The sequence below is a fragment of the Polypterus senegalus genome, chromosome 18 (assembly GCF_016835505.1).
Source record: "Polypterus senegalus isolate Bchr_013 chromosome 18, ASM1683550v1, whole genome shotgun sequence".
NCBI classification, from domain to species: Eukaryota; Metazoa; Chordata; class Cladistia; order Polypteriformes; family Polypteridae; genus Polypterus; species Polypterus senegalus.
Genome location: NC_053171.1, coordinates 86466782 through 86479067, shown reverse-complemented (window position 1 = coordinate 86479067; position 12286 = coordinate 86466782). Strand labels below are relative to the sequence as shown.

Here is a 12286-nt window from a genome sequence, read left to right as displayed (position 1 = left end):
CAGTTAATTATTGACTTGTTGATAATACATTAGCACACTAGAAAACACACAAATGCTGTAATTAAAAGGGGAAGCAGCAACACATGGCCAGAAATGGGAGCCACATAATCGACCCCTTTCCTTCTTTTCAAGAATTCAGATTGTGCTGATTGCTTGTATAAAGATGGGCCCTCTGAACATGTCCGTTTTTAATCTCTTCAGCCCAAATGTCGCCAACTACTTACCCTTCCTGAGATTGACTTAACGGCATTCCGAAACTGCACCCTAACTGGACTTCTGCTTCTTTCAGCAATGGCTGCCCTCTGGAGGTGCTGCTGCCTCACAGCTTCCTAGTTTTTAAATCAGGTCTCAGTCTGTGAGGAACATGCATATTCTCTTCAACATGTGAAATAACGCATGCAATTGGGGGGTCCCATTAATGCTCTGTCATTGGTCGAACACTGAAATCTGTTCTGAATGCTTAGCACTTCAAAGCTCAAAACAGGGCCTCAGAGTGGGTGGAGCCTGACATTTACGCCCAGGGGGTGGGGCTTAGATGAACCTTATGTTAAAAGACAATTACATTCTTTAGAGTCGTGGATCTTAAACTTGTGTCTTTCAGACCCTGAATCACCACTGACTGTGCTTGACCCCCTGTTGGAGGATTGCCATCATACTGGAAGAGGGGGCAATTTGGAGAACTGCCAGCAGTCGTCATCCCTGCAGCATCGTTGACACGGATCATGGTGGATTAATGGCGCTTGTTTAAATTTCCAGCAGCGACCCATCACGAGACCCTCCACCGTCTGAGTGTGACCCTTTCCCATTATGTAGTATTGTGAATCATGACCCCAATCCAGACAACGCAACCCATAGTTTAAGAGGCTGTGCTTTAGAGTCTCAAATGTACCGCCATGTATTTACATCACATGCCATGTCAAATATGGGAAGTTGTTCAGAACATACACTTATAATAGGAAGTCTCACTTACATTTATTTACACATTTTAAACTATGGAATGACGAAAAAACACACAAATACCGTGAACGATATTTAAATGAGAGTAAATGTTGCTTTTTGTTGAAACTTGATTGTCTATGCATTCTAGTTGTTGGTGTCATTAAACAAGCATTTGTATATTTTAATAAGTTACAAAATTTACACATTTGGGTTGACTTAGTTAACTGATTTGAAAGTTGGACTGTTTCTGTTATTTATTTGCTTCATCGAAGAGACAGATATCACATGTTTTAAATATTTTGTCTTGGGGTGAGTGTGATGGAGTGATGTGTGTTAGAGATTTGCTCAGTTCACCACGCTGCTCTTTGTACAGACAGCCACAAGTCACAGTAATGCGCTCACTGCCATTTCAGTCACCTATACGGAGTACCGGGGATCTGTTTGTCGACACCAAGTGGCTATTGGGCATGCACAAGAGGAAAATACTGTAGACAAAATGTAAAAGTTGAAAGCCAAATCTGAAACAGTGAACAGACCTGCATGTGAAATTGTTCAGAGTATTTCTCGATCTTTTTTAAGGATTGCCAACATGTAAGAAGACTTGCTTTGTTCAGGAGAGATTACAATATTCATTGATCCGTCCATCCATCCTGAAAGCTCACTGGAGCCAATCCTAGCTAGCAACAGGCATCGGCAGGAGCAGACCCTGGTCAAGGTGCCAGCCCATTGCAGGGTGAATACACAAATCAGGGGATGATTTAGCATCACCAGTTCACCTAACCTGCATGTCTTTGGACTGTGTGAGGAAACCGGAGCAAACTCCACATACATGGAGCAGACGAGAAATGACCCTCAGACCACTACTGCTGCATCACCGTGCACCAAATTCATTAACTTATCAACTTACATACCCCAAGGAACATGATCTCCACATCCATTTCTTGACTTATACAATATTGAAAACGTTGAACTTTGGTAACACCTTATGATGACTCCATTTTGTTTGTGAGTTGGGTGTCACTATATTTTAGTGATCGTGTTGGTCGTTGTGATCCTTCCTAGAGTCACTCAGGAGTGCAGGATATGTGCTGGCGTCCTGAACACCAGTAGAACGGTCAGCATATCCTATTCTGGAGCATCCTATATCAGGACTCCTGTGTGGTTTACATTGTGTTATTCTGATGTTTTTATTTCAAGACGTGACCAGCTACAATTCAACAACCTAATTAGGACGGGGTAAAAGTCTAATGAATAAATTAACTCATCCCACCCTTAACAACAATCACTGAAAACAAGTCTAAATGGTTATTATGTATGACGAATAAGAAACACGTAACATTACAGACAATGCACATTCAACTGCCCCAAATGAGCCGACAAATCTAGACCAGTTCAAATTATTATGAACTCTGTTACCTGAGGGAGTGACAGCTCGTGACACCATTCCCGTTTACTTAAAAATAAAATGGTCAGGTTAAGAAGGAGCTCCATCTCATTGAGGGATCCGTCAAGAAGTGACGCCTTCTTCTGGGTGGCTGCGCTTTTATGTATTGGATTTACGACTGGCTTTGTTACCCTTTCTGCTCTTTTTTAGGTTTTGTAAATATATGTTTTCTTTATAACAGATCTTTAGAAAAGCTTGAGTCTATATTTTTCTTACTCTCTTTATTCACTTTTGGTTTACTGAAGATTCAAAGCTGTTTTGGTGCTGGACTTTCCCCTTTTTGTGCCTGTGTAGTAAAGGCAGGGAAGATGAAGGAGTGGATTCTAAGAAAGTGGCCTTTACAGAAGATCAAGGAGGAGATTAAAAGATTAGTTAGTCACTTAGTGCTAGAGAAATAGGTAACCAAAGTGTGAGAATGAGCCAAGCTTCTTCTGGTTTTCTTCACTTGTGTCTTTGAAACCACCGGGGTGGCTGTGATGACGTAATGTGAAATGTTCTCCCATAGGTTAGTATGATCCTTGACGTGAACAGCTCAGTCATGATTTCTTAAATGATCTGCAGGCCAACTCACCTATATAGATGGCAAGCCACTTCTTATAAAAAAAAAAAAAATGCATTAAATTAGAATTTTGGACTGGTAGGCGGCTCCCTGTGTAATATGAAATTTTCTGGAGGGACCAGATATTACAGTTTATTTAATGTTCATACTTTGAAGGGATATGACAGCTTTATTTCAACAACACTAAGCAGCCAACGTGACTCTGTGCACAACAAGTCTGCCTAAGGCAGGCAAGTGGATGACAGAAGGAAATCATAAGCACATTCGGCCCTGTGGGAAGAATCGGCCTATAAAATGAGGAAGTGACCTGATGGAGAGACAGGAGGCATTAAGGTAGAAAAGGACGATGAGTGGGATGTGGATTTCATTCTTAAGGAGACTGCCCACAATACAAAGTCATCCTCTGTTGACGAGTGATTATGGGAGCCAATTTAAACACTGCATTGATTGCAGAGTGCAATTACAAATTTTTCACAACTAATTCAGTGACAGAATCGATAGGAATCTTTGCTAAATGTAGAATGCAGAAACCTTGGAATAAAAATATTCATTCATAATTGTCTAGAAGAAAGGATGGAACGACATCTGAACACAGTCAGTTCAAGGTAAGCTGCAGTTACACACACAACATGTTCTCTAAAGTGTCCTTTGGGTGCAGCAGGGGAGACGACTGACACACAAACATATTTGGCCTTCACACAGAGGACAGCACACCCCAGCTGATGTATCAGCCAGTAATGCCGATATTTTATCGATGAAAATAATTTTAATCGCATTTAACATGGCTTTAAAAAGAGAGTGCTTTCAGATTACAGATACAGAAAGTAAAATGAGCAGCAATGGTTACTCTGTAAATACAAAATGATAAAAGTCTGCTTTCATTCTAAACATCACTTTCAGAAAGGCCACATGTGCACTGCCGTCACTGAAATGTATCATCTTATTCCTAGAATGGTTCTATCCAGTGAAACACATCAAGAGCTGTTGCTAGTAAATTAACATTTACATTATTTAATAATTCAATTGCATGCAAGCTTTTGACTTCTGATTGCAAAAAACATAAAATTAAAGGTTTAAAACAGATTTCTGTTGCCTTTATTTGAATCCTGTTATATATGAGATGAGGAAAAGGGAATATGACTTGTCAATAAGACAAAAATAATCTTTTAATATATGTATATACTGTACAAAACACATTTATACAAACATATTTACAAATTACAAACACTTTTCATTCTTTTCTGCATCATAAGAAAAACAGAGAAACAAATTTCATTTTGGAGAACCTGTGATGAAGTGGTTTGATAAATCCTACCCATGATCCTCCCTAACAGTCCACTGGAAGACCAATTACATCACATTTTAGTCTTCAAGAAGAAGGTCCAATTCTTCCAACGGTATCCGCAGTCTCAGCTCTTTCTCGACAATAAGATCAATAACTTCATTGAAATGATCTGGGAAATATTCAATTGCATCTAAATACAATGCCTGGGGGGGGAATAAACATACACAGTTTTGTTAAGAGTCAAATCCACAAAATTAACTTGTAGTAATTACACAGAACTAACTGCTGGTTCATTGCACAATTACAAACTTCAATAATTCGTTTTTCCTGAGAAAACTCCATTTATATACATTAAGCTGCAGTCTATATGGTTTACTACTTTGACAGGTCGCGGCCATGCAGTATTACCAAACAAACTATTTGTAACTGAGTTCACATTTCAAGTTATCGTAGCAACAGTTTTAATAACTGCTTTATTTTTACGTACAAGCTTGTATAACTATAGCCTACAATCAGCAATAAGACAAAACACAAACAGGTCTCACAATGTACCTATATCATTCACACTAACAATTTGAAAGTTACTGCTCTCTCTCACATACCTCTTATCAGAATTTTAATACAACCCCACTTCCAAAAATGATGGCATGCTGTTTAAAATGTAAATTAATTCAGAATGTGACTATTTGCAAATCATTTAAGCCCATATTTAAATTAAAAATATCATAAAGACAACATATGAAATGTTGAAACAGAAAAATTTTATTGTTTTCTGAAAAATATCTCCTCATTTTAAATGTGATGCCAGCAACACATTTCAAAAAGTTGGGACAGCTGTAACTTAACTTATAATAATTTTACTTGCGTAACACTTTTTAAGCCAGGTGGTAGAAAGTATTTCACATGGAAAACATAAAATAGGTATTAGGTATAAAATATAAGAGTTAAAAATAATAAAATCAATAATAATATCTAGGACAAATAAAAACTCCAGAAAATGAAATAAGTTAGAAATAGAATTAAATGGCAGAAGGTGGTAAATAGTCTATACTAATAAAAGGCAAAGCCCTCACTGACTGACTGACTCACTGACTCACTAATTCTCCAACTTCCCGTGTAGCTAGAAGGCTGAAATTTGGCAGGCTTATTCCTTACAGCTTACTTACAAAAGTTAAGCAGGTTTCATTTCGAAATTCTAAGCGTAATGGTCATAACTGGAACCTATTTTTTCGTCCATATACTATAATAGACTTCTGCTCGATGCCCATGGGGGGCGGAGTTATGCCTCCCACGTAATTTAGTGCCTGCCCATATAAGGCCGTCCGTCAGTGGTAATCCAATAGAAACACTGCCGCTAAATATTCACGGGTGAAGGACTGTGCTTATGCAGAGGAAAATGAGATGGTCAGGGTGGTGTTTGGCACAAAGTCAGCGAAACTGCGAGAGAAACTTTTAAGTGCCGGGTCTTAGCTAACATTACATACAGCCATGGACATCACACGGAATGGCACCAGCACAGCTGGGAACCTTTGATGCATGTACACCGAGCGACTCACGTGAACTGACGCAGTGCACAGATAAAAAGCAACAGTTCCAAAGAGCGCTGAACAAAAACCGAATTACACAATTGAGAAGGCAGCAAAAAATATGAAGCGTGTGATACATACAAGCATATTCATAAATCCAGCTACTGCGGAAACAAAGCACACGGTGGAAAAAGTCAATGTCCCGCTAAAGGAAGACAGTGTAAAAAAAACCCGTGCATGCAGTGTGTCAGGTCTCAGATAAAGAAGAAGACGAGCTGTTTATTGATGCAGTAAGAAACGAATCGATGAATGAAACCTGTCATCTTTACAACGATTGACAAACACGAAATGTAACTTGAACAACACATCCTACAAATACGAACCTGATTGAAAGAAATAATGATAATCAAATCCTTCATGACAGCAACACTCACAAAACATTTACTGTATATTGACAATCATGTTACGTTATTTTTAAAATGTTCCCTTTTATATATATGTATATATATACCCCGATCTACATACTCTCAAATAGACAAACCACACGCCGTGGCACAATGGTAGATGCCGACGACCAAGGTTCGATTCCCGAGAGAGGGTGCACTGAGTATGTGTGTGTGTGTGTATATATATATATATATATATATATATATATATATATATATATATATATATATATATATATATATATATATATATATATATATATATATATATATATATATATATATGACAGCAACACTCATCACTCACAACAGTGACAAAACAATTACATTGACAATCATGTTACGTTATTTTCAAAATATTTCCTTTTCTTTTTCATTACTTCTTTAACACACTACTTCTCCGCTGCGAAGCGTGGGTATTTTGCTAGTTAAAAATAATAAAACTACAAACAAAAATAATCTAAACTAACAAGTCAACCAGCAATCAGATAAAAATTGAGAAGCATATACTTTAAGAAGTGCGATGTGATAAAATTTTTTTAAAGTAAGACTGGATGAGCTGATTTAATGCAGGCAAGCTGTTCCAAAGTCCAGGGACCATCCCATAAAATGCTTTGTCACCTTTAGTCTTTAATCTAGACTTTGAAACAGCAAGTAGGCCTTGGTCTAACAACTGTAATGGTCTCATAGTTTGATAGGGTGTCAGCAACACTGTAACATAATCCGGAGCAGAACCATGCAAAGCCTTAAAAGTGATCAATAAAACTTAAAAATGAATTCGATATTGAATTGGAAGCCAGTAAAGTGGTGCTAAATTGGGAGAAACAGGATAATGGCATTTGTTCCTAGTAAGATGTCCAGTTGCAGTGTTCTGGACAACATGGAGCCAAGCAAGAGAAGACCTGTGCAATAATCAAGATGTGATAAAGGCACGAATAATCCGTTCAGCATCTTACCGACTTTGGCAATATTTCTTAATTGGTAAAAACATGATTGGGTTATAAAGAGAGTATCCGAGAGATAGGGTCTCTCAGAAGTAAAGATGAGGAGGAGTTCACCACTCTGTGAAAGACAGCATGGACAAAGAGTGCAACCATTTGAGAATAACGTTCCTCAACATAAGATTCCAAACAATTTGGGATTTTCATCATCTATGGTAAATAAGACCATTAAACGATTCCGAGAATTCGGAGGAAGCTCTGTACAAAAGAAACAAGGCCAAAAACCAGTATTGGATAGCCATGATCTTCAGGCGGCACTGCATTAAAAAAGGACACTTGATTCTATGGAAATCATTGCTTGGACTCTGGAGCACTTCTGAAAACCATTTTCTGTGCACACAGCTCCACCACTGGAACACCACTGTCTTCTCTGGGTCTGGAGTAGAAATGACAACCTATTCTGTGGTCTGACGAATCAAAATATGAAATTCTTTTTGAAAATCATGGACAGTGCATCTACTGACTTAATGAGGAGAAGGACCATCCTGCTTGTCATCAGCAAAGCATCCATGATGGTATAAGGGTGTATTATTGCACGACATAGGTAGGTTGCACACCTGGGTAGGCACCATTAATGCAGTATGACATACAGTATATATGTTGCCATTCAGATGATGTCTTTTTTTGAGGAAGACCTTGCTTACTTCAGCAAGAAATTGCTAAACCACACTCTACACATATCACAACAGCATGGCTCCATAGTAAAAGAGTCTGGGTGCTAAATTGGCCTGACTGCATTCCACACCTTTCACCCACTGAAAACATTTGGCACGTTTTAAAACAAATAATAGGATAAAGGAGACCCACCCAGCTGGTGAGGAACTAAAATCCTATATCAGGCATGAATGGAAAAACATTTCACTTTTAAAACTACAGTAATTGGCCTTCTTAGTAGATTCATACCTGGTGGCATGGATCGTGGACTGTCTTACAGACAGACCTCAATATGTGCGTCTCGGGAACTGCAGGTCTGACATTGTGGTCAGCAACACAGGAGACGCCGCAGGGGAATGTACTTTCTCCGGTCCTGTTCAGCCTATGTACATCGGACTTCCAATACAGCTCGGAGTCCTGCCACGTGCAAAAGTTCACTGACGACACTGCTATCGTGGGCTGCATCAGGAGTGGGCAGGAGGAGAAGTATAGGAAACTAATCAAGGACTTTATTAAATGGTGCGACTCAAACCACTTACACCTGAACACCAGCAAAACCAAGGAGCTGGTGGTGGATTTTAGGAGACCCAGGCCCCACCTGGACCACATGATGAGGCGACTGTGTGCAGAGGGTACAGACCTATAAATACCTGGGAGTGCAGCTGGATGATAAATTGGACTGGACTGCCAATACTGATGCTCTGTGTAAGAAAGGTCAGAGCTGAATATACTTCCTTATAAGGTTGGCATCCTTCAACATCTGCAATAAGATGCTGCAGATGTTCTATCAGACGGTTGTGGTGAGAGTCCTCTTCTACGTGGTGGTGTGCTGGGGAGGCAGCATAATGAAGAGGGATGCCTCACGCCTGGACAAACTGGTGAGGAAGACAGGCTCTATTGTAGGCACGGAGCTGGACAGTTTGACATCTGTGGCAGATCGACGGGCGCCGAGCAGACTCCTGTCAATCATGGAGAATTCATTGCATCCACTGAACAGGATCATCTCCAGACAAGAGGAGCAGCTTCAGCGACAGACTGCTGTCACCGCCCTGGCTCCACTGACAGACAAAGGAGACCCCACACTATGCGACTCTTCAATTACACCTGCAAAGTTACTGTCTGTTTTACCTGCACTTTTATCACTCTTTAATTTAATATTGTTCTTTATCAGTATGCTGCTGCTGGAGTATGTGAATTTCCCCTTGGGATTAATAAAGTATCTATCTATCTATCTTCTCAATTGCCAAATGTTTACAGTTTTGTTAAAAGACAAGGTGATACAACACAGTGGCTAGAATCAAATTTAAAATGGGCACATTTTTCAAAAACTATTACATTTCTGACTTTCAACATCCGATATGCTGTCTTTTAAATTAAATATGAGGATTTTCATGGTTTGCAAATGATCGCATTCTGTTTTAATTTACTTTTTGGAAATGGGGTTGTATTTTCTTTACTTATTTAATGTTAGTTTCAGAATATACTTGCTATTTGTTTAAAGTTTTCAGATGGTCAGCTTTATTTATTTGTTTAGACATGGTATCACAAACATTCTGTTTGGTTTTACATAATTTAAGGTTCTTTAAACTGTTTAAGACATTTCAGGATTGTGTTTTCAGGGTGGGCATAAACTATCCTACAGGATTTTGGACAAGGCAGGAGTAAAGGCCAACAACAATAAAGAGACCCATCTTTGCTTTAACTACCTGAGCAGCTTTCACTTTCACCTATAATGGGCTTTTAATAGACTATTAAACCAAAATGTGCAGAAATAACATTTGCAGATATAAAATGAAAATCATATGATGTTGGACAACGTATTAAATCACATTTATACTTTGATCAATACGAAGTAATCACATGTGAAAGAAGCATAAATATCTGGATTTTTACGACAATTTTCAATTTGCAGCTGTTTGGGAAGGAGACAAAAAAAGTTCAAACAGTTTGGCCCAAAAAGTGAAGAAGCATTTAGTCCACTCCTTCTAGAATTACCATTACGATAAGAGAGAGATTATTGTTGACCTGAATCTCAGTGGACATAAGTGAAAAAACATTTTTCCTACATAACCCGATCCTTTTGCATTTTGCTAGTGTCCTTGTCACTATAGGTAGCATGAGGCGGTACCTACAGTCAATTCAGTTTGCACAGATAGTCCAGCTCCTCCAGGATGGCACATCCATATGTGCCATCACAAGAAGTTCTCAAGAGCATGGGGGAGGTACCAGGAGACGGGCCATCAAACAAGGAATTCTGGACAGGACGGTAGATGGGCATCTACTCAGTTGCAGGACCACTATCTGATCCTTTGGGACAGGAGGAACAGTAAGAGCACTGGCAGAGCCCTACAAATGACCTCCAACTGGAGAACTGGTGTGCATGTTTCTGGATAAACTGTCAGAAACAGGATCCATGAGGGTGGCATGAGGGCCCAATGTCCTCTAATGGGACCTGTGCTCACAGCCCACCACTATGCAGCTTGATAGATTGGCAGCTCTGCCACTGACACCCCATTCTCTTCACAGATGAGAGCAAGTTTATATTGAGTACATGTGACAGACGTGAAACAGTCTGGAGACGCCATGGTGAATGTTATACAGCCTGCAACATCATCCAGCATGACCGGTTTGGTGGTGGGTCAGCGACGGTCTGAGCAGGCATATCGAGGTTTGTAAAGACGTCCATGTGCTAGGCAACAGCACCCTGACTGCTGTTAGGTGCCGGGATGAAATCCTCAGAGCCAGTATCAGACCTCATGCTGGTGTAGTGGGCCCAGGGTTCCTAATGGTGCAGGAGAAAGCCAAGCCTCATGTGGCCAAAGTATGTAGGCAGTTCCTGGATGAAAAAGGCTTTGATGCTGTTGACTGGCCTTCATGTTCCCCAGACCTGAATCCACAATTGAGAATCTCTGGGATGTTATATATCGGTGCGCTCAACACAAGAGTGTCACTGACTGTCCAGGAGCTCACCAATACCCTGATCCAGGACAGATAGGTGATCTCTGCTCTCTGGGACTTCCAATAGACTTCAAACTACTTCCACTGGGCTATACCTTGGAACCAGAAGTACTCCCAGGTCCAAAATAAAAGGAACCACCTGCCACATCCGGGAGAGTCAGAATCGGGAGGAAGGAGGAGGACAAAGCCTACCTGGAGATGTGGAGGAGAGGGAAAAGACGAATAAAAGAGGAATTGTGTGTTTTGAAGAGTCATTTATTTGAACCCGGAACACTATGACTGTGTAGTGTTGCCTGAGGTTTGTGAGGCTGCAGCACTCTCTACAGGTCACATCATGCCTCTTCATGTCTCTGCAAGGATTTGTGTCCAAAGACATGCCTTTAGCATCAAGCATTAAACTGTGTGTCAACCCACTTTTCTCTTTATTGTAGTAGCTCCAGAATTCAAGGTAAGATCAAGCACTTGAAGAAACGGTAGTCAAACTGAACAGTTAATTCACATAAGCATGCATTTACTCTTAGAAGAGAAACATTCTTAGCTACCATTTACCCTAATATACAAATAAGTATGGGAAGGATATTGAAATTCCACAGAGACAGTGACCATGATGAAAATCAACCCCTGGGTTCTGGGAATGTTAAGGTGGCAAGGTTAACAACTTCGTTAGGTTAAATAGTGACTTTACTTTGCCACAGTGTGAGTGTGTCCTGTTCAGGGTCATTAATCTTCATTTGCCTATCATAACTCTGATCAACTGTAGCTCACTGTGTTACTGCAGAGAATAGGTGGGTTCAGAAAATGAATGGATCTTTGTCATTTATTGTTTTTGCTTGCACCCTGTAATATCTCCTAAGCTATTTTTTAGAAAATAATTACAATTCTTTATCTTTTTGTCTCAGTAACAACAGGTTTTAATTTCAAATACTACACATTGTTATCAATACTTTGCTAAAATAAATGCACTCTTGCATTGTATGGCAAACTTTTTGTTTTGGGTGATTGAATCTAATTAAGTTGTAAAGTAAACATGGCAAAACTGTAAATACCATCTGTGCGTGACAAACTATTTCATAGCAAACAATGTATTTAATACAAGACTACAGTCTGGAGAGGACTCTGGCATAAGAATGTGGTGTGAACGCTGGCCCCGGCACAGACAGACGGACGACATATTTTGCCCAACACACTGTTTATTTACAATTATTATTCTGTACAAAAGTCACGTGCACTCACACAACCCCAGTGCTGCTGGCACTGAATCCCCCAAAGTCCAGGGCCCACAGTCTCTGTGCCTTTGTCCTGGCCGCCTCCTGTCCTCTCTCCAGCTCTGTCCACTTCCACCCGACATCCACTAAATGACTGGAGGGAGGCGGCCCCTTAAATAATGCCCCTGATGAGCCCCAGGTGTTTCCGGCCTCTTCTCTTTAGCCACGCCCCAGCGTGGCGGAAGTGTCGGCTGCTTTCCTGGCGGCTC

The 12286-nt window shown here is 40.1% G+C and overlaps 1 protein-coding gene across 1 annotated transcript in view; it reads right to left on the bottom strand.

Annotated features, from left to right (window-relative positions):
• Positions 1–3679: 3679 nt before the first annotated feature.
• The window catches only part of nrde2 (NRDE-2, necessary for RNA interference, domain containing), a 64500-nt gene continuing 55893 nt past the window's right edge, over positions 3680–12286 (bottom strand). Inside the window, exon 14 of the mRNA XM_039741070.1 lies at positions 3680–4430. Coding sequence (XP_039597004.1) covers positions 4305–4430 — 126 coding nt within the window. The 3' untranslated portion in view covers positions 3680–4304. The remainder of the gene's footprint in view (positions 4431–12286) is intronic.